This window comes from Canis lupus, chromosome 26 (genome assembly GCF_003254725.2).
Source record: "Canis lupus dingo isolate Sandy chromosome 26, ASM325472v2, whole genome shotgun sequence".
Taxonomy (NCBI): domain Eukaryota; kingdom Metazoa; phylum Chordata; class Mammalia; order Carnivora; family Canidae; genus Canis; species Canis lupus.
The window spans coordinates 9,637,869-9,662,932 of record NC_064268.1 but is presented as its reverse complement, the minus strand read 5'-3'; the positions used below and the strand labels follow the sequence as shown (position 1 = coordinate 9,662,932).

Here is a 25,064-nt window from a genome sequence, read left to right as displayed (position 1 = left end):
TAAGAAGAAGTTCAGTGGAACAGTCCACAAAAACAAAGACTGAATAGATATCATGATGACACTAAAATCATATCTCTCAATAGTAACTCTGAATGTGAACGGGCTTAATGACCCCATCAAAAGGCGCAGGGTTTCAGACTGGATAAAAAAGCAGGACCCATCTATTTGCTGTCTACAAGAGACTCATTTTAGACAGAAGGACACCTACAGCCTGAAAATAAAAGGTTGGAGAACCATTTACCATTCGAATGGTCCTCAAAAGAAAGCAGGGGTAGCCATCCTTATATCAGATAAACTAAAATTTACCCCAAAGACTGTAGTGAGAGATAAAGAGGGACACTATATCATACTTAAAGGATCTATTCAACAAGAGGACTTAACAATCCTCAATATATATGCTCCGAATGTGGGAGCTGCCAAATATATAAATCAATTATTAACCAAAGTGAAGAAATACTTAGATAATAATACACTTATACTTGGTGACTTCAATCTAGCTCTTTCTATACTCGATAGGTCTTCTAAGCAAAACATCTCCAAAGAAACAAGAGCTTTAAATGATACACTGGACCAGATGGATTTCACAGATATCTACAGAACTTTACATCCAAACTCAACTGAATACACATTCTTCTCAAGCGCACATGGAACTTTCTCCAGAATAGACCACATATTGGGTCACAAATCGGGTCTGAACCGATACCAAAAGATTGGGATTGTCCCCTGCATATTCTCGGACCATAATGCCTTGAAATTAGAACTAAATCACAACAAGAAGTTTGGAAGGACCTCAAACACATGGAGGTTAAGGACCATCCTGCTAAAAGATAAAAGGGTCAACCAGGAAATTAAGGAAGAATTAAAAAGATTCATGGAAACTAATGAGAATGAAGATACAACCGTTCAAAATCTTTGGGATGCAGCAAAAGCAGTCCTAAGGGGGAAATACATCGCAATACAAGCATCCATTCAAAAACTGGAAAGAACTCAAATACAAAAGCTAACCTTACACATAAAGGAGCTAGAGAAAAAACAGCAAATAGATCCTACACCCAAGAGAAGAAGGGAGTTAATAAAGATTCGAGCAGAACTCAACGAAATCGAGACCAGAAGAACTGTGGAACAGATCAACAGAACCAGGAGTTGGTTCTTTGAAAGAATTAATAAGATAGATAAACCATTAGCCAGCCTTATTAAAAAGAAGAGAGAGAAGACTCAAATTAATAAAATCATGAATGAGAAAGGAGAGATCACTACCAACACCAAGGAAATACAAACGATTTTAAAAACATATTATGAACAGCTATACGCCAATAAATTAGGCAATCTAGAAGAAATGGACACATTCCTGGAAAGCCACAAACTACCAAAACTGGAACAGGAAGAAATAGAAAACCTGAACAGGCCAATAACCAGGGAGGAAATTGAAGCAGTCATCAAAAACCTCCCAAGACACAAGAGTCCAGGGCCAGATGGCTTCCCAGGAGAATTTTATCAAACGTTTAAAGAAGAAATCATACCTATTCTCCTAAAGCTGTTTGGAAAGATAGAAAGAGATGGAGTACTTCCAAATTCGTTCTATGAAGCCAGCATCACCTTAATTCCAAAGCCAGACAAAGACCCCGCCAAAAAGGAGAATTACAGACCAATATCCCTGATGAACATGGATGCAAAAATTCTCAACAAGATACTGGCCAATAGGATCCAACAGTACATTAAGAAAATTATTCACCATGACCAAGTAGGATTTATCCCTGGGACACAAGGCTGGTTCAACACCCGTAAAACAATCAATGTGATTCATCATATCAGCAAGAGAAAAACCAAGAACCATATGATCCTCTCATTGGATGCAGAGAAAGCATTTGACAAAATACAGCATCCATTCCTGATTAAAACTCTTCAGAGTGTAGGGATAGAGGGAACATTCCTCGACATCTTAAAAGCCATCTATGAAAAGCCCACAGCAAATATCATTCTCAATGGGGAAGCACTGGGAGCCTTTCCCCTATGATCAGGAACAAGACAGGGATGTCCACTCTCACCACTGCTGTTCAACATAGTACTGGAAGTCCTAGCCTCAGCAATCAGACAACAAAAAGACATTAAAGGCATTCAAATTGGCAAAGAAGAAGTCAAACTCTCTCTCTTCGCCGATGACATGATACTCTACATAGAAAACCCAAAAGTCTCCACCCCAAGATTGCTAGAACTCATACAGCAGTTCGGTAGCGTGGCAGGATACAAAATCAATGCCCAGAAGTCAGTGGCATTTCTATACACTAACAATGAGACTGAAGAAAGAGAAATTAAGGAGTCAATCCCATTTACAATTGCACCCAAAAGCATAAGATACCTAGGAATAAACCTCACCAAAGATGTAAAGGATCTATACCCTCAAAACTATAGAACACTTCTGAAAGAAATTGAGGAAGACACAAAGAGATGGAAAAATATTCCATGCTCATGGATTGGCAGAATTAATATTGTGAAAATGTCAATGTTACCCAGGGCAATATACACGTTTAATGCAATCCCTATCAAAATACCATGGACTTTCTTCAGAGAGTTAGAACAAATTATTTTAAGATTTGTGTGGAATCAGAAAAGACCCCGAATAGCCAGGGGAATTTTAAAAAAGAAAACCATATCTGGGGGCATCACAATGCCAGATTTCAGGTTGTACTACAAAGCTGTGGTCATCAAGACAGTGTGGTACTGGCACAAAAACAGACACATAGATCAGTGGAACAGAATAGAGAATCCAGAAGTGGACCCTGAACTTTATGGGCAACTAATATTCGATAAAGGAGGAAAGACTATCCATTGGAAGAAAGACAGTCTCTTCAATAAATGGTGCTGGGAAAATTGGACATCCACATGCAGAAGAATGAAACTAGACCGCTCTCTTTCACCATACACAAAGATAAACTCAAAATGGATGAAAGACCTAAATGTGAGACAAGATTCCATCAAAATCCTAGAGAAGAACACAGGCAACACCCTTTTTGAACTCAGCCATAGTAACTTCTTGCAAGATACATCCACAAAGGCAAAAGAAACAAAAGCAAAAATGAACTATTGGGACTTCATCAAGATAAGAAGCTTTTGCACAGCAAAGGATACAGTCAACAAAACTCAAAGACAACCTACAGAATGGGAGAAGATATTTGCAAATGACATATCAGATAAAGGGCTAGTTTCCAAGATCTATAAAGAACTTATTAAACTCAACACCAAAGAAACAAACAATCCAATCATGAAATGGGCAAAAGACATGAACAGAAATCTCACAGAGGAAGACATAGACATGGCCAACATGCATATGAGAAAATGCTCTGCATCACTTGCCATCAGGGAAATACAAATCAAAACTACAATGAGATACCACCTCACACCAGTGAGAATGGGGAAAATTAACAAGGCAGGAAACAACAAATGTTGGAGAGGATGCGGAGAAAAGGGAACCCTCTTACACTGTTGGTGGGAATGTGAACTGGTGCAGCCACTCTGGAAAACTGTGTGGAGGTTCCTCAAACAGTTAAAAATATACCTGCCCTACGACCCAGCAATTGCACTGTTGGGGATTTACCCCAAAGATACAAATGCAATGAAACGCCGGGACACCTGCACCCCGATGTTTCTAGCAGCAATGGCCACTATAGCCAAACTGTGGAAGGAGCCTCGGTGTCCAACGAAAGATGAATGGATAAAGAAGATGTGGTTTATGTATACAATGGAATATTACTCAGCTCTTAGAAATGACAAATACCCACCATTTGCTTCAACGTGGATGGAACTGGAGGGTATTATGCTGAGTGAAGTAAGTCAGTCGGAGAAGGACAAACATTATATGTTCTCATTCATTTGGGGAATATAAATAATAGTGAAAGGGAAAATAAGGGAAGGGAGAAGAAATGTGTGGGAAATATCAGAAAGGGAGACAGAACGTAAAGACTGCTAACTCTGGGAAACGAACTAGGGGTGGTAGAAGGGGAGGAGGGCGGGCGGTGGGAGTGAATGGGTGACGGGCACTGGGTGTTATTCTGTATGTTAGTAAATTGAACACCAATAAAAAATAAAAAATAAAAAAAAAATAAAAAACTGAGTAAGAGAAAAAAAAAAAAAAAGAAGCCTGTAAGAAAACCACTCCCTGGCACCTGTTTGCCTTTCAAAGCCCTAAACCTGCTGGGTCACTCTCCATTGTTGAATTTTCTATAATCCATCTTTCTCACTGATAAAATAAGCCTGAATTTGCCTAGCATAAACCTAGAATCTTCCTTTTTTTTTTTTTTTTTTTTTAGAATCTTCCTTCGGTTTCGAGTTCCCATTTCCCTCCTCCTAGAACCAGCCTTCAGTGGTCTCCCCTGCACTCCTTCAGGGATGGGGAGCAGGGTAGGAAATGTTCTCACCCTGAGGAGGGTGTGGGAGGAGAGTTTCACAGCATTCACTTAAGTAAACACAAGGACTGATACCAGGCCAAATGCTTCATAACCTCCTGGCCCAAAACCCAAAGCTTGGCCCCTGTAACAGGCTGAACTTTGTCACCCTGGGAGGGGGTGCTCCCAGCGCACACTTCCTCATTCAAGTTTCTAGAAGCAGAGCAACATGCAGAGAGACATCCTAGCAACATCAGGAGCTCATGCTCTGAATCTGGACTACTGGCAAAACTCCTAGAGCATCAACACCCTGTATTTTCTACATATTTTAATAAATTCATCTCCCTTTATCTTGTACAAGCCGGACTCACTCATTCACGCAGCCAGTAAGTTTTAACAGAGTGTTATGCCCATGCCGGGTATGGCGTGAAAGAGCAAAGTCCTGGCTCCTTGCTCAAGTCCTGGGGAGCTGAGACACAATCAATGAGCGGACCAACAAAGAAGCAGCAGCAACAGTGGAAGCAGGCAATAGTGGAACAGGCCAGGGAGTCAGGCGGCACTTGAGGAATGTTCTGAAAGGAAGAGTTTGGAGACAAGAGGAACCGAAAGGACACCATGGCTGCAGAGTAAGGGCGAGGGACAGGAGGAGGGGGCTCTGGATCCCACACCTGCCCTGGGTAGGGAGCTAGGGCTGCTGCACTATGAGGGGAACGGGCCAGAGGCAGGAGCATCAATTCTTGAGAAGGGATCGTCAACTCTCTGTCTTCACTTGCTTTTCTCAGTTTATCTTGGACATTCTTCCACAAACATATCGCCCTATTATATTTTAAGCAACACAGCATTCCTTGGTATGAAAAGACCACGGTTTATTGAACCAGTTCCCACACATGCACTTTTAGGATCAATTTCACTATTCCTGACAGTGTTGCTACAGCACACATCCTTGGACATGGACATTTGCAAACTTGAGACAGATGGCCGTATAAAATTCAGAATTGCTGAGTCAGAGGACAACACAATCCTTGGGCTGCCTCAGAAAACTGGGTGGTATGGTGGGTGCCTAGAAGCTGAGGACCCAAGGAGGAGGCCTAACCAAGGCGAGGACAGAGTGACATTCCAGTGCCGCCTCCACCCCAAGGCACTGGACAGTCATCTATGTGAGGTTTCCAATAACAGGTTCAGTGGTACTCAGTAGCTCCAATTAAGCAGAGAGGCTGCATTATAGAAAGATTTTAATTCAGGCTTTGATGCATGAAAGAACTGGGGATCTGTTACCTAGGAAATCTACATCCCTGGAATATGCTACCCTCCCCAAGGATGAGGGAGCAAATGGGGCAGTTTTCTATCTCGGGGAGACTCTTGCTGGCATTTGCTTTTTTCAAGAGCAGTTAGGTAACTTATGTCCAACAGAAAACAGATGCTATATTTTGTTTTACAAGATTCTGAGGAGATAAGTTCAAGAAAAACACCGAATGCTACACACATTCACATTTCTCAAACCTCCAAACTTTGGGTTAGTTTAGTAGTAATGCTAAGGGCAGCCTTTTCCCCCAGACTTGCTGGAGACATTCTGGCATCTGACCCAAACTCTCCCCTCCACTCTCGGCTCTCCGGGCCTTTTATTCTGCATTCCTAGATTTTTCAGCACATTCACCATGGGAGAGTGGTGGGTTCTCCTGGCAGTCATGCTTTCAATTTGTTGACATTCTCTGGTCTTATGATTTGGCAACCTCTATCTTTCTGCAATCACTTCCCTTGGATAATTTTAGCACTCCCTACACGTCTTCACATTCTTATTCATATTAACTCCCCCAAATTCTTTGAAAAAGGCTCCTCTGAGTGGAAATATTGTGTTCCTATTCCTTGCTACTGGAACATAAAATTATAAAAAATAGTTTGATAAATGGCAACTATTCATGCCTTCAATAAATATTTACTGAACAGCAATAATATTCTGATCTCGGTGCTAGAGGCTGGTAATAACACACATGAACACAAATGCGGCTCTTCCCTTCTGATTTCAAATATTCAAGTTCAGTTCCCCTAAATATTAACATCCTTGGGGCGCCTGAGTGGCTAGTTGGTTGAGCATTTCACTCTTGGTTTTGGCTCAGGTCAAGATCTCAGAGTCATGAGATCAAGCCCTGCATCTGTCTCCACACTCAGTGGGATTCTCTCTATCTGCCCCCCATCCCCAATAAATACATATATCTTTTAAAAAATATTTACAACCTTGTTTGCTCATAGGGCCTGGTCACGAGGCAGCCCAGCATGTGGCTAAGGGCATGCACGTAGAGTTGAACCCTGGTTTCATAATTAGTATTTAAAGTCCCAGAGCCACAGTCCCCTCATCTGAAACAGCTACAATACCTGTGCTTCATACAGTTATTGGAAGAATGAAAGGTGAAAATGTGTAGTTAAACATCAACACAGGGCCTAACAAACCCTAAGTGATCAGCAATCATAATTATTCATCAGGGGATAGGTACACATGTCCACCGCATACACATCTGTCCTTTCAACCTGACCTCAATACCATAAACCTTCTTAAAAAAGAAAAAAAAAAGATTTTATTTTGTTTATTTGAGAGAGAGCACGAGAAGAGAAACGGGCAGAGGGATAGGGAGAAGCAGACTCCCCACTAAGCAGAGAACCCGATGTGGGACTCAATCCCAAGACCCTGAGATCATGACCTGAGTTGAAGGCAGATGCTTAACCAACTGAGCCACCCAGGAGTCCCTCACAAACCTTTTCAGAGCCCAGTCACCCGTAACGCAGTATGTTTCCACAGATTCACAGATTCTGGAAAGGCAGAAGGTGATGAAAGGCAATTACATTCATTTATAATATAATTATGTCAGAAGCAGAAGTACCAAGGTAGGTCTGGTGAAATCCTCTGATTCTCTGCCTTGCCTGAATCTATTATTTCTACAAAGGATCTTAAAACTCTTTCACAAACAATAAAACCAGTATGATGAATGTGGAGATATTTCACTTGACTCATTCAGCACAAAGCCACTTCAAACCACTGCTTAACCCAACATAAATTTTGGCTCATTATGTAAGAATCACCCAAGAAAAACAAGGAAAATCAAATTTCTATTCTGGATATACTACCTGTTAGCAGTGATTATCTGGAGGTGTGAAATATCAGAGGACTGTCTCTTTTTTTTTCTTTTTATATTTGCTCACAGGTCACTTAGCTTTAACGAAATAAAAGATTTAAATAAAGCCAAAGTTCCCTTTAATCACTACCTGTAAACAGATTCCCTAAGCAGTACCCCCTCCAAAGGCACTCACCACCTTCACACCAATGCACATATTTCTTCCAGAACATTTTTATACATTTTATTTTTTTTTAAACTTTATTTATTTATTTGAGACAGAGAGACAGCGAGAGAGAGCACAAGCTGGAGGAGAGGGAAAAGCAACAACTCACTGAGCAGGGTACCCAATGCAGGGAATCAATACCGGGACTCAAACCCAAGACCCCAGGATCATGACCTCAGCCCAAAGCAGACACTTAACTGACTGAGCCACCCAAGAGCCCCCATTTTTATCTATTTTATATGGAGATAGGTCTGCTCATATTCAGTGTAAAGTTTGTTTGGGTGATTTAATTAGCTTCCTATCTGCAGAACGCAGGACCCCTTCCTGCCTTGTCACATTGTTTTTGAGACCCATTATTCATCCAGTTCCAGATAATTCCTGAACTACTGCATCTATTGAATTGTTCCTTCCTATAACCATAGCACAAGTTGTTCTTTTATTTCCCCATGGATGGCAAGCTAGCTTCTTAGGTTTTCTCTAATGTAAATTATGGGCCAATGGTGCATGCTTATATTTCCAATGAGTTTCTACCTCATGGACTCTGTAATGCTTGGCTTTTGGTACTGAGGATGTATTAATGTTGTAATCAGAAAATTCTATACAGGGAGACACTTTCTTTAATTTCTTTTTTGTCAGTTTTCTCTTTAGTTCCCAAGGGCTGTGGTCAGGAAGCTAAGAATAGGGACACAATTTAAGTCACCCCAAACTCCCATTCAACTTTACCACAACTTAGCTCACCCCTTCAGAAAACAACTTAAAACTACAACAGCACCCACATAATGGAGTTACATCACTATTACCTCATAAGCTCAAAAGCATCACTGTTACCTCAGCCTTTACTTAAGGCTGTGTAAACATGGAGGCACTGGTCATGAAGAGCCAGGCTTGCTAAGGGCTGTATAAGGATGACCCCCACTCCACCCTCACAGCAACTCTATGATGTATATAGGATTTTTACCCCAATTTACAGATGTAGTAGTTAAGGTACAGAGTTAAATAAACTGTACCACGCTCTGTATCCCCCTCTTCCCTGCCTTGTTTTTCTCCATAGCACTGATTGCCTTGGCCAAGAATGCACTTCACTTACCTGTCTCCACCATCCAGGCCACAAGCTTTCCACAGGCAGGGATTCCTATCTGTTTTGTTCATTGGAACAGGGAGCACTCAGGAAATGTCTGTTGAATGAATGAACCTGGCCAAATCAACACTAATGAGTGGCAGGTGGTCTGAGTACAGAGCGCAACACAACGGTACCTAACAATATTCTGGTCTTCATTATTATTATTATCAATCAACATGGGGAATCAGGAAAATGGCAGAATGGGAGGATCCTGAGCTCACCTTGTCCCACAGACATACCAAGATAACAGCTCCATCTATGCAGCCAACTCTGAAAACGACCTGAAGACTGGTAGGGCAGGCTTTCCCACAGTTCATCATATACAGGAGGCCATGTTGAAAAGGGTAGGAGGGACAGACATACAGTTGGCAACCAAATCCCTGGCAAGACTAACCACAAACAGGAGGGTTGCCACAGCATGGAGAAGCAAATGCAAGAGATCAGATCCTACACTAGGCATGCGAGGCACTGGGTACTCACATTGAGAAGACAAATCCCCCTAATACCTGGCTGTGAAAACCAGTGGGGCTTAACTTCAGGAGCTTTAAAAATCAGCAGGGCTGGGATCCTGGGTGGCGCAGCGGTTTAGCGCCTGCCTTTGGCCCAGGGCGCGATCCTGGAGACCTGGGATCGAATCCCACGTCAGGCTCCCGGTGCATGGAGCCTGCTTCTCCCTCTGCCTATGTCTCTGCCTCTCTCTCTCTCTCTCTGTGACTATCATAAATAAATAAAAAAAATTTAAAAAAAAATCAGCAGGGCTGATTTAAGTCACCAAGTCAGGAAAGAAAAAAAGAATGAAAAATGAAAATCAGTTTGTTGATAGAGGTGTGTCCCTGAAACCGCCAAAGATAAGACATGTTGATCTTCAAGAAGCCTGGCCATCATCAGCTCCCCCTACAGGTCCCTGCTTGTAAGCGGGGGAAGGAGAGAGTGTCCCAAATCTTCCAATCAATAAGTTTACCCCACTCTGCGCCCTCACCCAAGACAAGTAAAGGCAAGAGGACCCTAGGAAGGTGGACCAAACCACCTCCCTCTACCTCTTTTGGATTGAGAGAAGGAGGTGGGAAAGAGAAGACTTGCCACCTGTACCACTCCCACCCATCCAGGTGAGACCCAACAAGCCTGAACTGTGACATTCCCTCAAAAGCCCAAATACCCCTCCAAATGCCTTTGGCAAGAAAACCTACCCCGCAGAAGCAACTTCAAAGCCGGATGGAAGAACTCCTTCTTGGGAAGCTCAACTCTAGAACAGTTCATTAAACTTCAAGGACCCAGTAACACCTCAGGAAATGTCCAGGAGTATGATGTAGTTTGTACCTAGAGCCCCTGGCTCCTAGAGACTCAAAAATATTCAGAGTAGGTTTTGGCATGCTTGCCAGCAGCATTAGCAACAATGCAACTCTGAAAACAGCCCAAGAATTTTAAGAAGAGCCAGTTTCAACATGGTGTGATGCATTGCAACCTTGGGAAGAATAAAAAAGATATCAATGTACTAACTGAGAAAGATAACTCAGATACATTGTTCAATGAGACAGTGCTCCAGAACAGTAAGTGCTAATATCTCATTTATTTAAAAAAAAAGAAAAAAAATCTGGTGCATGTTTGCTCACAGGCATGAACACACACACACAAAGAAAAAGCAAGATCACAGACCAACCTGTTAACAGTGGCAGTGCAGTGGGGGGGTGTGGGAAGTTTTACAGTACTCTGTATTTTTACAGCAAGCAATTATTACTTTTATAATCTCAAAAAACTTGATGCAAGGAGCTGCAGGGAGATTGCACTCCTCTCCCCCAACTTCACATCCCCAGACTAAGGACAGCAAGGCTCATGCTATCTGCAAGATCCCTGTGCATGTACGTTGGGATGCCATTTCCTCATTTCCATGTGACCACACAGGAGGAAGATCTTTTTTTTTTTTAGGATTTTATTTATTTATTCAGGAGAGAGAGAGAGAGAGAGAGAGAGAGAGGCAGAGACATAGGCAGAGGGAGAAGCAGGCTCCATGGAGGGAGCCCGACGTGGGACTTGATCCCGGGTCTCCGGGATCACACCCAGGGCTGAAGGCGGCACCAAACCGCTGAGCCAGCCAGGCTGCCCAGAGGAGGAAGATCTTAATTCAATCTTGTGTCCACAAAAGGCCTGGGGTGCTGGCATCTTTCCCTTAAGGATATCTCTGCATAATCTTTCTGATGTTCAAGTCTCCCGAGCATGAACTTCTCATTAAGCAGCCTACCAAAAGAACAACAGCTGCTGCATTTGGGGCTTGTGTTCCATAAAGGGAATTTTATCTCTTGTTTTTATTCCCTCGCAAATGACTATTTGTAACACTCCTTACAATTACACAGGTATGCCTTTACCCACTACCTGTATGCAGATTTGCAGCTCAGCTCTGGGCCAAAGGAGCAGGTCCACTTGAAAAAATCCACCCAGGATTGGCTCTATGGCATCCTGAATCAGCACTGACCCCTCTATTCCAACCCAGAGGTACATCGATTGTAGCACAGAATATTCTGGTTAGAGGCTTTCTTTTGGGAGCCTAGATGTGAACCCCAACTTTGCCACTGGCTTCAATCTTTGGGCAACTCACGAAACCTCTCCGTCACTCTGTTCATCTATAAGATGGAGATGATCACAGTGCCCACCTCACTGGGCTGTTGTAAGGATTAAATGGCAAAACAGAACCATGCCAGGTGCACAGAGAAAAGGAGCTGTTATTACTGTAAGTGCTCACCCTCTGACCCACTTCCCACTTTACAAAAGAAGAAACTGAAGCTCACAGAAGGGTAGCTTGTTGCACATACAAAAACGAAGTCTTCACATCGATTTCCTTCTCTGTGAATTCCAGCACTTTACCCAAACTCAAAGATCAAAAGAGAAAATATTCCGAGGCAAGAATAGCAAGAATTTCTGCTTAAGCAAGAAACTGGCTTCTGGGAAGCGGTGTTATCCTGGAAAGCCCCTCCCCGGTTTGCTGGAAGAAAACCAGCTCCTTGGAAGGCGCGGACACTACTTGGGGATTGCGCCCCAGAGGCGAAGGTCCCGCACCCTTTCCCGATTCCCAGCAGTGAGCGTGTGTGCTCCCGGCCCAGGGGCCTGACCTTTTCCGTGGCCAAGGGGTGAACCTTGGCGGAGGCGGCCCCCTCCCTTTCTTGTTTTTCCATTTGGACTTCTTGGACACGGGCAAGAATTAAGGGCTAAGAGATGACCAAGGAAAAGACGGAAAAGCTCCTGCTAAGAGGGGACTTTGATGGAAAGGTCGTCTGGGTGGGTGATGGTGAAAGCCCTGTGCAGACACCGCGGCGACTGAGGGGCTGCTGACGGGGCAGAACACGCTCGGCGGGAGCAGGGAAACGAACAAGCGGCCGCAGTCACAGTGGAGAACGGAACAGGGGCCGTCCGCCGCGGCGAAGGTGCCAGGAGGCCCGCGGGCAGGGCGCGGAGGTGTGCGGGAAGCCGCAGCGCAGCAAAGCGCTCCAGCCCCGCTGCGTACGGGGCCCCGAGGAGGCCCGGGCCTTCCCGGGCGGGCTCCCTCTCCCGACAGAACAAAGCCCCGCGGCCGGCGGCCTCACCTGGTTGTAGAAGACCTCGGGCTGCTGGTTGGGGGCCGGCACGGCCTGGGAGGAGGCGGCCGACAGGAGGCGGCGGCCCAGGCGGGGCCGGAGGCCGGCGGCAGCGAGCGCGGCGGCGCGCAACATGCTGCGGCGGGAGCGGGCCTGCGGGACGGAGCGACGGCGCCGAGTGCTGGGCGGCCCGCGGGCGCTGCGGGACCCGGTCACCGCGCCCGCGACCTCCCCCGCCCGCGCGCGGCGGCCAATGGGCAGGCGCGGACGCCGTGCCCGCCCCCTCCCCCGCCCCCGCCCCCGCCCCGAGTCCGCGGCCCGGCCCCCACCCCTACCCCCACCCCACCCCCCCCCGGCGCCACCCGCTTCCCGCGGCGCGCACAGTGTGGACCCGGCCCCACGAACTCGGCGTGCTTGGGACCTCTCCTGTGTGCCCGAGCCCTGACGTGGACAGGCCTGACCCGGAGCATCCCGGGCCCGACCTCCTGGGGCTGACACTCCCGTGGGAGAGGCCGGCCTCAAACCAGACGCGAGGGGATTTGGGAAAGGGGAAACGAACTGAAGGACGAAAGGGTCGAAGACACGGTTGGAGCAGAGAGCGCAGCTTTTAAATCCCTGGGTCAGGAAGTGACACGTGAGCCCCGAAGTGTCTTCAGAAGATCTTACGCGTCGGTGAGGAGTTCACAGAAGGATGACCTGCTTGACTGGCATCTTAAACTCACCGGTTTCTCTCTTTTTTAAAAAATGTGTTTTTTATTATTTATTTACTTATTTATTTGAGACAGAGAGAGCATGAACCGGGAGGGGAGGGGGGGTGGGAGAGAGGGAAAGAGAAGCAGGCTCCTCACTGAACAGGGAGCCCGACCCAGCCGATCCCAGGACCCCAGGATCACGACCTGAGCACAAGGCAGACACCTAACCCACTGAGCCACTCAGGGGCCCCCTCACCGGTTTCCCCTGGTATAGACAATGGACCACAAGAGAGCACGGGTGGGGGCAAGGATCTTGCAAACTGTTTAATTCCTGGAACATCCTGGAGCTGGGCGCTGGGGAAGCAGGGAGGAAGCAGAGCAGGTTCTCTAGGAAGGGGGACCGGATACAGGGTCAAATGTGTGCATTTCAACCAGATAGTATCAGTGAAAGTCTAATAAGGTTAAGAGACCCGGCAGGAAGATCTGGGCTATGTTTTGACAAAAAGGAAGCAGAGGAAAGGGATCTAGGCAGCAAGTCTGTAGGTTGCTATTGAGGCTCCAGCTCCTGGAACCTGGGCTGAAGAGGTCGACCAATGCCAGAGATATCAAATACCAAGTATCAAGTACCAGGCAAAGGTGTTGATCTAAGGTCTGAAGGAGACGCACAGAGTGGTGTGTGTGTGTGTGTGTGTGTGTGTGTGTGTGTGTCTGAAGAGCTATTGCGATATCAAAAGGATAACACAATAATGAACAGAGCTGCTATAACAGATATGTCACAAAATTCCAGTGATCTACAATAAAGTCCCTGTTCATGTTGTGTGTCACCCAGATGTTCTCTCCAGGCAGGAGCTCAGGGAACCAGGCTCTTCTCCTTGTATGACTATGATGTTAATACCTGATTCCCAAAGTCACCCTGGAGCTCAGAGTCACTTCAGACAACCAGAGTAGAAAAAAGCATTAAAGATGGCACACGGGATGTTTTTATGGCTGAGCCTGTTTCATTGGCTCTTCAGTCATTTGGCCATTCTTCCATATAAGGGAGTTTGGAAAATGAACTGTGTGACCAGGAAGAAGGGGCAATAGGTTTGGAAATCAGCTGCAGATAGTCAACTGTAAAGTGAACTGCCCTTTTTTCTGAATGCAGCACTCATTTCCTCTTCCCCAAGACATCTTGCTTTTTTCACTTAATGATGTGTGTGGAAGATGGTTCTGCACCAGCACACAATGAAAGTGTCCCTTTTCTCTTTAATACTTACAGGGAATTCCATGGGATTCATGTGCCATTTTTATTTAATGAATTTCCTATGGGTGGACTTTTGGGCTATTTCCAACCTTTTGCCATTATAAACAATGCCAAAATACATATCCTTGACTTACGTGGGAAATTCATAGAAACGGAGCTGCTAAAATCAAAGGGTATTAACAATTTTATTTGTACGTTGGCTCTGGAACAAGGGGTTTGAACTATGCAGGTCCATACACGTGCAAGTTTTTTAGAGTACTATAAATATATTTTCTTTTCCTTATGATTTTCTTAACATTTTCATTTCTCTAGCCTATTTTATTGTACAAATGGGGAACACAATACATATATAAAATATGTTAATTAACTTGATGTTATCAGAAGTCTTCTCCTCAACAATAGGCTAGTTAAGTTTTGGGGGAGTCAAAAGTTGCATGTAGATTTTCAACTGCATGGGAGGGTCAGTGCCCCAACCTCTGGTTGTTCAAAGGTTAACTGTAGATATGGCTGTATTACCCTCCATAGAAGTTTGATTAATTTACAACTACCCCGCCATCTTATATGAGTTTCCTCACATCTTCGAAATACAATTTATCAGGTTTTTAATTAAAAAAATTTTTTTAAAGATTTTATTTATATATTCATGAGAGACACACACACGCACACACAGAGGCAGAGACATAGGCAGAGAGAAAAGCAGCCTCCATGCAGGGAGCCCAATGTGGGACTTGATCCTGGGACTCCAGGATCACCCCCTGGACCGAAGGCAGGGGCTCAACTGCTGAGCCACCCAGGTGTCCCTGTCAAGTTATTTTATTTATTTATTTATTTATTTATTTATTTATTTATTTATTTATTTTTAAGATTTTTAAAAAAGATTTTATTTGTTTATTCATGAGAGGCACAGAGAGAGAGGCAGAGACATAGGCAGAGGGAGAAGCAGGCTCCCTGCAGGGAGCCTGATGTGGGACTCAATCCCAGGACCCTGGGGGGATCATGACAAGCTGAAGGCAGATGCTCAATCACTGAGCCACCTAGGTGCCCCTTATCAGGTTTTTTAAAGCTTTATTAATCAGATAGGTGAAAAATACCATTTCACCATATTAATTTGCATTTCTCTTTTCAGGAGTGAGCTTGAACATTTTTCCATATGAAGTCATGTGTCCTTCCTCTTCTACAAACTAACTGTTCCGGTACCTTGTTCATTTTTCCATTGGATTCTTGTTGGTTTCTTTAAAACTGATTTGTAAATGCTTTATATATATCAGTGCAATTAACATTATATGGTGCAAATATTTTCTATCAATCATCATTGATCTTTACCTAGTTTATGCCCTTTTTTTTTTTTTTTTGGTTTTGGTTTTGTCTTAAGGTTTTTATTGTTGTTTGGGGCGGGGGGGGGGGTTTCTTTTCCAGTGTTTTCTTTTCTCTATTTTAAGTTTACTTATTTATTTAAGTAATGTCCACACCCATTGTCAGGCTCAAACTCATGAACCCAAGATCAAGAGTTGCATGGTCTTCTGACTGAGCTAGCCAGGCACCTCATCCAGTGTTTTCTTTTATATCTGTGGCTTTTATGTCATGCCTAGAAAGCCTCTTCCACTCAGATTATTTTTTAAATGTCTCCTATATTTTTTCTGTTATTTTTCCCTTTAACATTTTATTTATTTATTTATTTATTTATTTGAGAGAGCAAGCAAAAGCATGGGGAGCAGCAGACAGAGCATAGCCTCTGTTACTTGTTTTTCAACTTTATGGAGATATAACTGACAAAGTTGTGTAAGTTCACAGTTGGATTCCCTCATATATTGCAAAATGATTGCCACCATAGCATTAGCTAACACTGCCATCGTGGTACATAATTACTGTTTTTTTTGTGTATGATAAGAACATTTAAGGGGAACCTGGGTTGTCAGTCAGTTAAGCATCTGCTTTTGGCTCAGGTCATGATCCTGGGGTCCTGGGATGGAAGCTTGCATTAGTCTCTCTGTTCAGTGGGGGGTCTGCTTCTCCCTCTCCCTCTGCCTGCTGCTTGTGTACGTAGGTACGTAGGTATGTGCTCTCTCTCTGTCAAATAAATAAATAAAATCTTTTTTAAAAATTTAAGATACACTCTTCTAGCAACTTTCAAGTATATAAATATATAAAAACAATACTAGTCATTGTAATCACCATGCTGTACAGATCCCCAAAACTTATTCATCTTATAACCAGAAGTTTGTACCCTTGACCGACATTTTACCATTTCCTTCATCACCTAGCCCCAGGTAACCACCTTTTTGTCAGTTTGGCTTTTTTAGATTCCAAATGTAATAGAGATCATCCAGCATTTATCTTTTTTGTTTGACTTACCTCACTTAACATAACGCCCTGAAGTTTCATTCATGTTGCAAATGGCAGGGTTTCTTTCTTTCTCATGGCTGAATCATATTCCATTGTATTCATATACATTTTCTTTTTCCATTCATCAATTGCTGGACACTTAGATTGTTTCCATATCTCAGCTGTTGTGAATAATGCTGCAGTGAATATGAAAGTGCAGATATCTCTTCAAAATCGTGTTTTCATTTCCTTTGGATATATACTCAGAAGTGGCATTGTTGGACCATATGGTAGTTTTGTTTTGTTTAGATTTATTTGTTTATTTCGGACAGCAAGTGCATGCAGGAGGGATGGGGAGAGAGAGAGAGTTGCAAGCTGTCTCCCTGCTGAGCTCTGAGCCCTACGCAGGATTGGATCCCATGACCCTGAGATCATGACCTGAGCCAAAATCAAGAGTCAGATGCTTAACCACCTGAGCCACCCAGGTGCCCCATGATAGTTCTATTTTTAATTTTTTTAGGAAACTTCACACTGTTTTCCATAGTAGTTGCACCAACATACATTCCCACCAACAGTGCACAAGGATTCCCTTTCTCCATGTACCCACCAACACTTACTATCTTGTCTTTTTGATGATAGCCATTCTAACAGGTGTGAGATAATGCCTCACTGTGGTTTCGAATTGCATATCCCTGATGATGAGTGATGTTGAACATCTTTCCCTGTACCTGATGGCCATTCATGTGTCTTCTTTGGGAATATGTTTGTTCAATTCCTCTATGTTTTTAATAAGATAGGGATTTTTTGCTTATTTTTTTGCCATTGAATTGTGCAAGTTCTTCATATATTTTGGATATTAACCCCTTATCAGATACATCATTTGCAAATATTTTCTCTCTTTCTATTCCTCTTACTTTTGTTGATTCTTTCACAGGGTAGAAGCTTTTCAGGTTGATGTAGCCTCATTAATAATTTTTGCTTTTGCTGCTGGTGCTTTTGAAGTATTTTACACTCTAAAATGTGATTCTTTTATTAATTTTGATAGGAAGGAAATATTTAGAGATCCAATTTTTTTTCTTTTTAAAGATTTTATTCATTTATTTGACAGCACAAGCAGGGAGAGTGGCAGAGGGATAGAAGGAGACAGACAGAGGCTCCCTGATGAGTAGGGAGCCCAATGTGGGGCTTTATCTCAGGACCCTGGAATCATGACCTGAGCCTAAGGCAGATGCTCAACTGAGTGAGCCACCCAAGTGCCCCTCTTTCTTTTTTTTTAAGTTTCTCAGTATATCTAACACAATTATTCAATAATCCCCCCCACACCGTTATGAAAAGCCATCTTTTTGTATACTAAGTGCCGTTAAGTAGTTGAATATTCCTGAACTATATTGTTTCCTGGATCTGTCTCTTTATATCCCAGTAGGTTGCTGTTTTGATCACTGTGCTTTTCTTGTAAGTCTTGTACTATCATTTGTAGTATCATTTTTATAATTTCTCTTAACCAAGATATTTAAGCCTGGAGGTGACAAGTTTGCAAATGTGCTTTGAGGGATCCTCTAGAGATGACATAGAAAATTGGTTGTAGAGAGGAGACAGGCCCATGGCAGAGAGATGACATGAGAGCTGACATGAGAGATGACAAGGGCCTCTTTAAAAGCAGTGGGGCTGGGCAGCCCCGGTGGCACAGCGGTTTTGCGCCGCCTGCAGCCCAGGGTGTGATCCTGGAGACCCAGGATCGAGTCCTATATCAGGCTCCCTGCATGGAGCCTGCTTCTCCCTCGGCCTGTGTCTCTGCCCGCGCCCCGCCCCCTCCCGCTCATAAATAAATAAAATCTTAAAAAAAAAAACAGTGGGGATGGAGGGGAGGGAGCATGTTGAGGTAGAATTGATGGGCTGCTGCCTGAGATCAAAGCAAAAGAGGAGCAGAAGATGGTGCTGGGTTTCTACCCTGTGCTGTTTGCCAAGAAGGGAAAGCTGTAAATTTGGTTGTGGGGAAAGGAGGAGGAAATTCGTTAGCTTACAGACATTCATATATGTTGTGGGCCGCAACGTGCCTGGGCCTGGGTCCCTGCCAGGGGACCAGTGCATGGGTGCATGGTTGTGTGTTGCGGTGCAGCATGCACTTTGGCTCACAGATTTATTTACCTTAGTTTGTCCATCCGTGATGCTCACCAGCTCCCACCAGCAGGTCTTAGTTTTGGGGGCCCGTCTTCCCCATGTCCATCCTACCCTCTGTTTAAGGAAATTTTACCTATCAAGATTCTGACCAAATCCCATCTTCCAGAGAAGTCTTCCACGACCACGTTAGCCTTCATCAGCTGCTTTCACACAATCTTTAATTCAAAGTCATCCAAACGCTGCGACTAAAATCAACTGGATATGCTGAAACCTTAAAATACTTACGGCTCTGTGTGATTCAGGCTGTCCAAAGCATTAACTAAAATTGAACTCTCCACCTAGATTTCTCCCTGACAGCATGTGCTGGCCTTTTATCTCTTCTTTCTTTTAATTCATTTTCTTGCTCTTAAGGCTTTGATCTGATTTTTTTTTTAATTCTCATTTTCTTTAGATCCATCTTTCTCTCTTGCTCCCCATTGCACTTTGTGGACTGTGCCAGGAAATGAGCTGACAAAATCAAAGTCTCCTTGAAGGCAGAAGCATAAAGCAGGGAGAAGAAGTAAGCAAGCAAAATGAAATTTCTTTCTAGCATGATGCAGCCAGGAGAGATGTGAACCCTTGGACGTGAGTGTGTCCGTGTTGTGTTCCCACTGTGCTGCGATCTCTGGGAGAAGCACCAGATTCAGGAAGAGTCATTTCAGTTGCTGAGACAATACAAACTCTGAGCTTTGCAATACTTCACCACATTTCATGGTTGGAGCCCAATTGTGTGTTTTCAGGTTGAAAATAATCTAGTTCCACCTTCTTTCTGTAACAGGTGGTAACTGAGGTATCCTTTGGAGTCGCAGAGAGGTGAGATTTTAGCTATTTGGTTAGTTAGTATCTGTTTCTGGAACACTGACTCTATCTAATGGAAGCTTCCCCCCTGCCCAAACAATAGATGTGAGGTGCTTTAATTTTTTAATTTTAAATATTTATTTATTTATTTAGAGCAGAGGGGGAGGGGCAGAGAAAGCGAGAGAATCCCAAGCAGACTCCCCATCATTAAATGCAGAGCTTGATATGGGGCTCAATCTCAGGACCTGAGCTGAAATCAAGAGTCAGATGCTCAACTGATGAGCCGCCCAGGTGATCCCAAAGCAACATTTAAACAGGAAGATATCCTGCCTTAGGAGCAGGAGAAAGATGTAGTATAGCCCTAGGCCCACGCTGCCCTCCTTATCTGCACATACACAGAAACTTGTGGCACACAGCTGCCCGGCACCCCACACATGCCACCAGGCTGACAGAGCAGACCTCTCCATGCCATGCTGGCTGCGCCCCAAAAGCGGTCTGAGATATTCCCAAGATTACCCAGCTTCGAGAGTAGAAACATTGGGAGAAATTCACATACTTTCTTTATGGCAGGACATGCTCCCCTTAACTAGATGGGGCTTCCTTTTCCTCCTTCTCCTTTTCCAGGTGAGGCAGCCAGCACCTCTCAGGAAGCCCTACAGAGATCATAAAAAAGCCCTACAGAGATCATAAAAATCCATGCCTCAGAGTAGAAAGAGCTCTGCCGTCCCTGATTTTAGGTTCAAGTTCAGTGACCTTAAGCAAGTCTCTTTGAACTTCAGTTTTCTCACCTCCAAAATGGGCAGAGAAAAAGTAGTGGCTAATTATTCTAAGGGCTCAAGGTGTAATATTCTTGCACCTAGGCTGTACTAAATACCTAGTGGCTATTATTCTATCCAGGTGGTACAACCTCACTCCCAGGGGAGTCTAGTCATATGCCTCATCCTTGCTTCTCCAGATGAGGTCCCCAAACAAATAGCAACGCCAGACTTTCTGAATTACACTCTGCATTTGAAGCAGGTCCTCAGGTGATTCCTTTGGACATTATAGTCTGAGAAATGTTATAGTCCTAGCTGGTCCCAGCTGGGCCTTAACCCTGGAGCTCCCACAGACCCAAATCTCAACTAAAGCACAGCCTCCTCTTTAGCCTCCATCACATACAAAACATGCACATGCCCAGCGAGCTTCTTACAAGCTGAGCATCATCTCATCTAATCCCCAAACTGTCTTGGAGGGGAAGTGCTGTGCTCTCCATTTCTCAAATGAGGAAACCAACTCTACCAGATGAAAAATGGCTTTCCAATGTTGTCCAGCTGGTCTGTCACAGGGCCAGGATTCAAAACCAGGCCCATTTGAATCCAGATCCATAGCTGATAAAGACTCTCTCTTTAACCAGACTCTACCTAGGCTTCTCTGAGCTTCCTTCTTGAGTAGCCCTTAAACTTGGCCTGTAAAACTGCAGACTCTCAGCACAAAAGATTTTTTAGCCTACCCTCCACCCCCACACCACCACATCAAAAGACTTGAACAAACACCAACATAGTTTCTAGCAACTCAAGGCTGCATCCCTAAAATGACCTCAGCCCCCAGAAAGTGCTGCCTGAGAAAATTTAAGGCTGCCCACAGGAAGGTACTCCACTCCAGCCAACACCCCAAGAGAAGGCTTTTGTCTCCCCAGTCTCTGGGAGGCTCGGGCCCAACTTCAGTAAGCAAGTACCACTTAGCAGAACTCAAATGGGTTTCACGTGGACTAGCCCCCACTTCCTGCTTCTCATAGATCCACAGGAAATTCCCTGTACAACTGCCAGCACCCACCCCCTCTTCCCTTGAAAATGCCCACTATAAAAATGGAAGTTGAGGTCAGTGTATGCTGGATCCTCTTCCCTATCACAACAGTACCTTATTGATTAATGTCTATCCCACTGTAATTAGCGTCTGCCTTTATCTTTGACAACTCTTTACTCTGTGCTATCTAGTGCTGATATGATACAGAATTCCCAGAAGCCATTTCTCTACTCGGCCATCCTAGTTAAAAGAAATGCTGCTCCCATAGTACTTCTTTGACAGATGGTCACAGATTCGGACCTCGGGTTGCCATAGTCTGAGAATCCTTCATTTGTGTGCTCTGATGCCACACCCATTAGCAAAGTTGACAGAGGGTACAAGTCTGTAGCCATGTGGCAGCACAGAGGGCAGTATAAACACCAACTAAGATGTGTCAGAGATGTTCAGCCATTGCTTCCCTTCTGGGCTTCCACAGAGTTTCACTATGACTGTAGAGGGGCAAGCTGCAACAGTCTGGCATGCCCACCTTCTCCTTGGGGAGCTCTGCAGCCCTGGGGGTGGGGGTGACAGGCAGGGGATCTCTGAGCCACCAATGAAGACCCTGAGATGGGGGATATGTGGTGAGAGTACGGAGCCTGTTCTTTGAGATCATTTCCAGCAAAGTGAGGGAGCCCCAGCCAAGTGAGGATTATTCTGGAAGTATCTGAAATCAGGGCTTGTGGGAGCACTGGAGGCTTGCAGATGCCATGCCCACAAGTTGCTGCCGGGAGAATGAGGAGCAAAGAGAATGGGAAGGGCTGAAAACCCCCATCAGAGTGATCACTCCTGAGGGAATCCTGAGGATGCTTGACTGTCACGGGATCACTGGGGAGAGTTCAACCCTACAGGAATCCACCCCTCAATGCTTGTCAAGAGAGGAATGGAGGGATGTGTGTTCAGTTGCTTTGGGAGAGAATATTGCTGTGAGAAGGAAAAATTGTTAGCTGTTATGATCACATGGTGTCCCCTTTCTCATAGCTAAGAAGAAGACAGGTCCAGCCATGTAGGTAAGGTGGCAAGATATTTAGTGTTCCACAAATAAAACTGGTCAGGCATGATCATTACCACACCAAGCTTGTTCATGCCCAAGGGTGCACCCGAAACCACAACTGACACCGATTCCAGAGAAGTACAATGCTGAGAGCATCATCCCATTTATTACTACATTTGGCTTAAAATGCCAATTGTTTGTTGAAGGTAGAAAAAACATCAGATTAGGACCAGTTTAGATTTCCTATATTCTCTTGATCCTTTTCTCTATGTCTTCTTAAGGCCTTGCCCCTACTTCCTTTTCTTTTTTTTTCTCTTTCTTTCTTTCTTTTTTTTAAATTTTGCTGGTGATTCTTTTATTTTTTTATTTATTATTTTTTTAATTTTTTAATTTATTTATGATAGTCACACACACACAGAGAGAGAGAGAGAGGCAGACACATAGGCAGAGGGAGAAGCAGGCTCCAGGCACCGGGAGCCCGACGTGGGATTCGATCCCGCGTCTCCAGGATCGCGCCCTGAGCCAAAGGCAGGTGCTAAACCGCTGTGCCACGCAGGGATCCCGCTGGTGATTCTTTTAGAGCTGTATGAAATGTTAGGAAACTTCAAGCCAACTGTAATCCTCCTTTAGTCCTCCTTCATTCTGGTGAACTTTAGAGAGCATAAAGATCTTTTTAAAACTCACATCAAGTCCTATCACACCACTTTCTAAACTCACCACTTTGTTACATTTAGAATCCACACCAACTCCTGACCAAGTTCCTGGAGGCCCCACATGACCTGGCATCTCTGTTATTTCTGCTTCTCACCCCAGGCTTCCTGGGCTGCTCACCAGAGCCTTCTGGACCACCCTTCCCTGTTCTCGTCATCCATCAGTGGCTCAAAGGTGTCTCTTGAAAAGAGTCCCCTAAGCTCCCAAAGTACCCAAACCTCCACCTGCCCAGCAGTACCTACCAGAGCTTTTTCAGCAGAGGATCTGAGGGAACCATAGGGCCTATCTATTTTCATCTCTGTAGCTGCAATACTTAATAAGCAAAGTTAGCCTTAGAGGCCATTCCACCAGCCCAGGCACTTCCTTTTTTTTTTTCTTTTTAAGATTTTATTTATTCATGAGAGACACTGAGAGAGAGGCAGAGACCCAGGCAGAGGGAGAAGCAGGCCCCATGCAGGGAGCCCGATGCGGGACTCCATCCTGAGCCTCGAGCCTGGATCCCGGGCCTCCAGGGTCACTCCCTAGGCTGAAGGGGGCACTAAACCTATGAGCTACCCAGGCTGCCTGGCACTTCCTTTTTTTAAACTCCCGCCTCCCTCCTGTGGCTGGAGGCAAGAATTCTGCTGGAGTTTGCAAAAGATTGTGTGCCAGGGTGGCTAGTGTTTTAAGAGCAATTAGTTTGGGGGTCTGAATTGAACTTTATTTTTCCAGAGCAGCAAGCAGTATGATTGAGGAGGGTTTGCCTCCCCAAACTTCGGGGTGGGGCACCAATCTCTGGTGGGCCCTTTCACAAGTCACCCGAGACTCTCCTGTACCCTGACGGCACAGGGTAGAGCTGTAGCTGTAGGATGTAGGTGCTCTTGGGGCAGAGCGTTGCCTTTGAGGAGGTCGAGTCTGCAGTGCAGCAGATTTGAATAGTCCCTGCCCACCTGGACTAACCAGGAAAGGGCACCTAGCTTTTGGCCACATCATCACAAATTATGAGATTAGCAGACTGGGTTCTAATAGCCAGTGGCTTATCTCTGCATGCCACTTGGGTTCATGGGTCACCTATTTCTCGAAGAACTCAGACCTCAAGCAAGTGAACATTTCTACCTTCCCCAATGAGAGAATATTACTCTTGAAATTGTGATGGCATGCCATCTGCCATCTCCCCTCCTGCCAAATATGACTGAAGCAGGTGGCAGCATGTGGAAGTTGTAGGGGCCCTCACACCCAGAGAGTGTGGGCCTTTGGTAACATCTACATGTGTGTCAGTGAAGTGGCTGATTCAGGACCTACCAGGGCTCATAGCATCTGCACACACACACACACACACACACACACGTGTATAGGCCAATGCACTTGGTAGGATCCTGTGTAAACACAAGTGTCAAGAAGGAATTTACCACTGAGACAGAGGGGCTTTGGTGTGAATCTTTATTCTCAATTCCTCTGGAGAACATTCACTAAGTCTCTCTGATGTGTTTTTTTTTTTTTTTTTTTACTCCTTGTGTCCCCAGAAGCCTTCTCCAAAATAATATCTTAGTGTTCTGTGCTGTGGACATTCAAACGAAGAAAATCAGATGCCAATGGCTTCGTGATTTTGGTTCATTTTATTTTCCTGGGAGTGCTCTGGCTCTGGGTCCTTAGTTTGTGGCCAGTTGTGGCTGCCCCTCTGCTGGCCAGGGAGGGCCCTAAGGAGTAGGACGTAACGTACACTGTTTTGAGAGCAAGCACAGGGCTCTTAATATGTGTTCTGATTTCCACAGCATTTACAACCACATAGCCAGAGAGAAAGGAGGCATGGACTGCCCAGCCTGATGCCCAGACCAGAGACCAGTTTTCCAAGCTCTGTACAAAACCCATTCAGGGGCACTAGGTGTCTCAGTGGTTGAGCATCTACCTTCAGCTCAAGGTGTGATCTTGGGGTCCCGGGATTGAGTCCCACATCGGGC

At 44.7% G+C, this 25,064-nt stretch overlaps 1 protein-coding gene and 1 long non-coding RNA gene across 4 annotated transcripts in view; one reads left to right on the top strand and one right to left on the bottom strand.

Moving 5' to 3' along the window:
* ALDH2 (aldehyde dehydrogenase 2 family member) overlaps positions 1 to 12,638 on the bottom strand; it is a 44,967-nt gene extending 32,329 nt beyond the window's left edge. For 2 of the 3 annotated variants that reach the window (XM_049101813.1, XM_049101814.1), the window contains exon 1: positions 12,402 to 12,638. In XM_049101813.1, coding sequence (XP_048957770.1) covers positions 12,402 to 12,527 — 126 coding nt within the window. In that variant the 5' untranslated portion in view covers positions 12,528 to 12,638. The remainder of the gene's footprint in view (positions 1 to 12,401) is intronic. The other variant, XM_025473984.3, reaches the window with a different exon arrangement.
* A 94-nt stretch (positions 12,639 to 12,732) lies between these two features.
* LOC112676557 (uncharacterized) lies at positions 12,733 to 23,099 on the top strand. The gene is made up of 3 exons (XR_003146588.3): positions 12,733 to 13,064; positions 15,454 to 15,520; positions 19,219 to 23,099. It is a non-coding gene; the product is annotated as an uncharacterized LOC112676557 (long non-coding RNA).
* Positions 23,100 to 25,064: the final 1,965 nt, after the last annotated feature.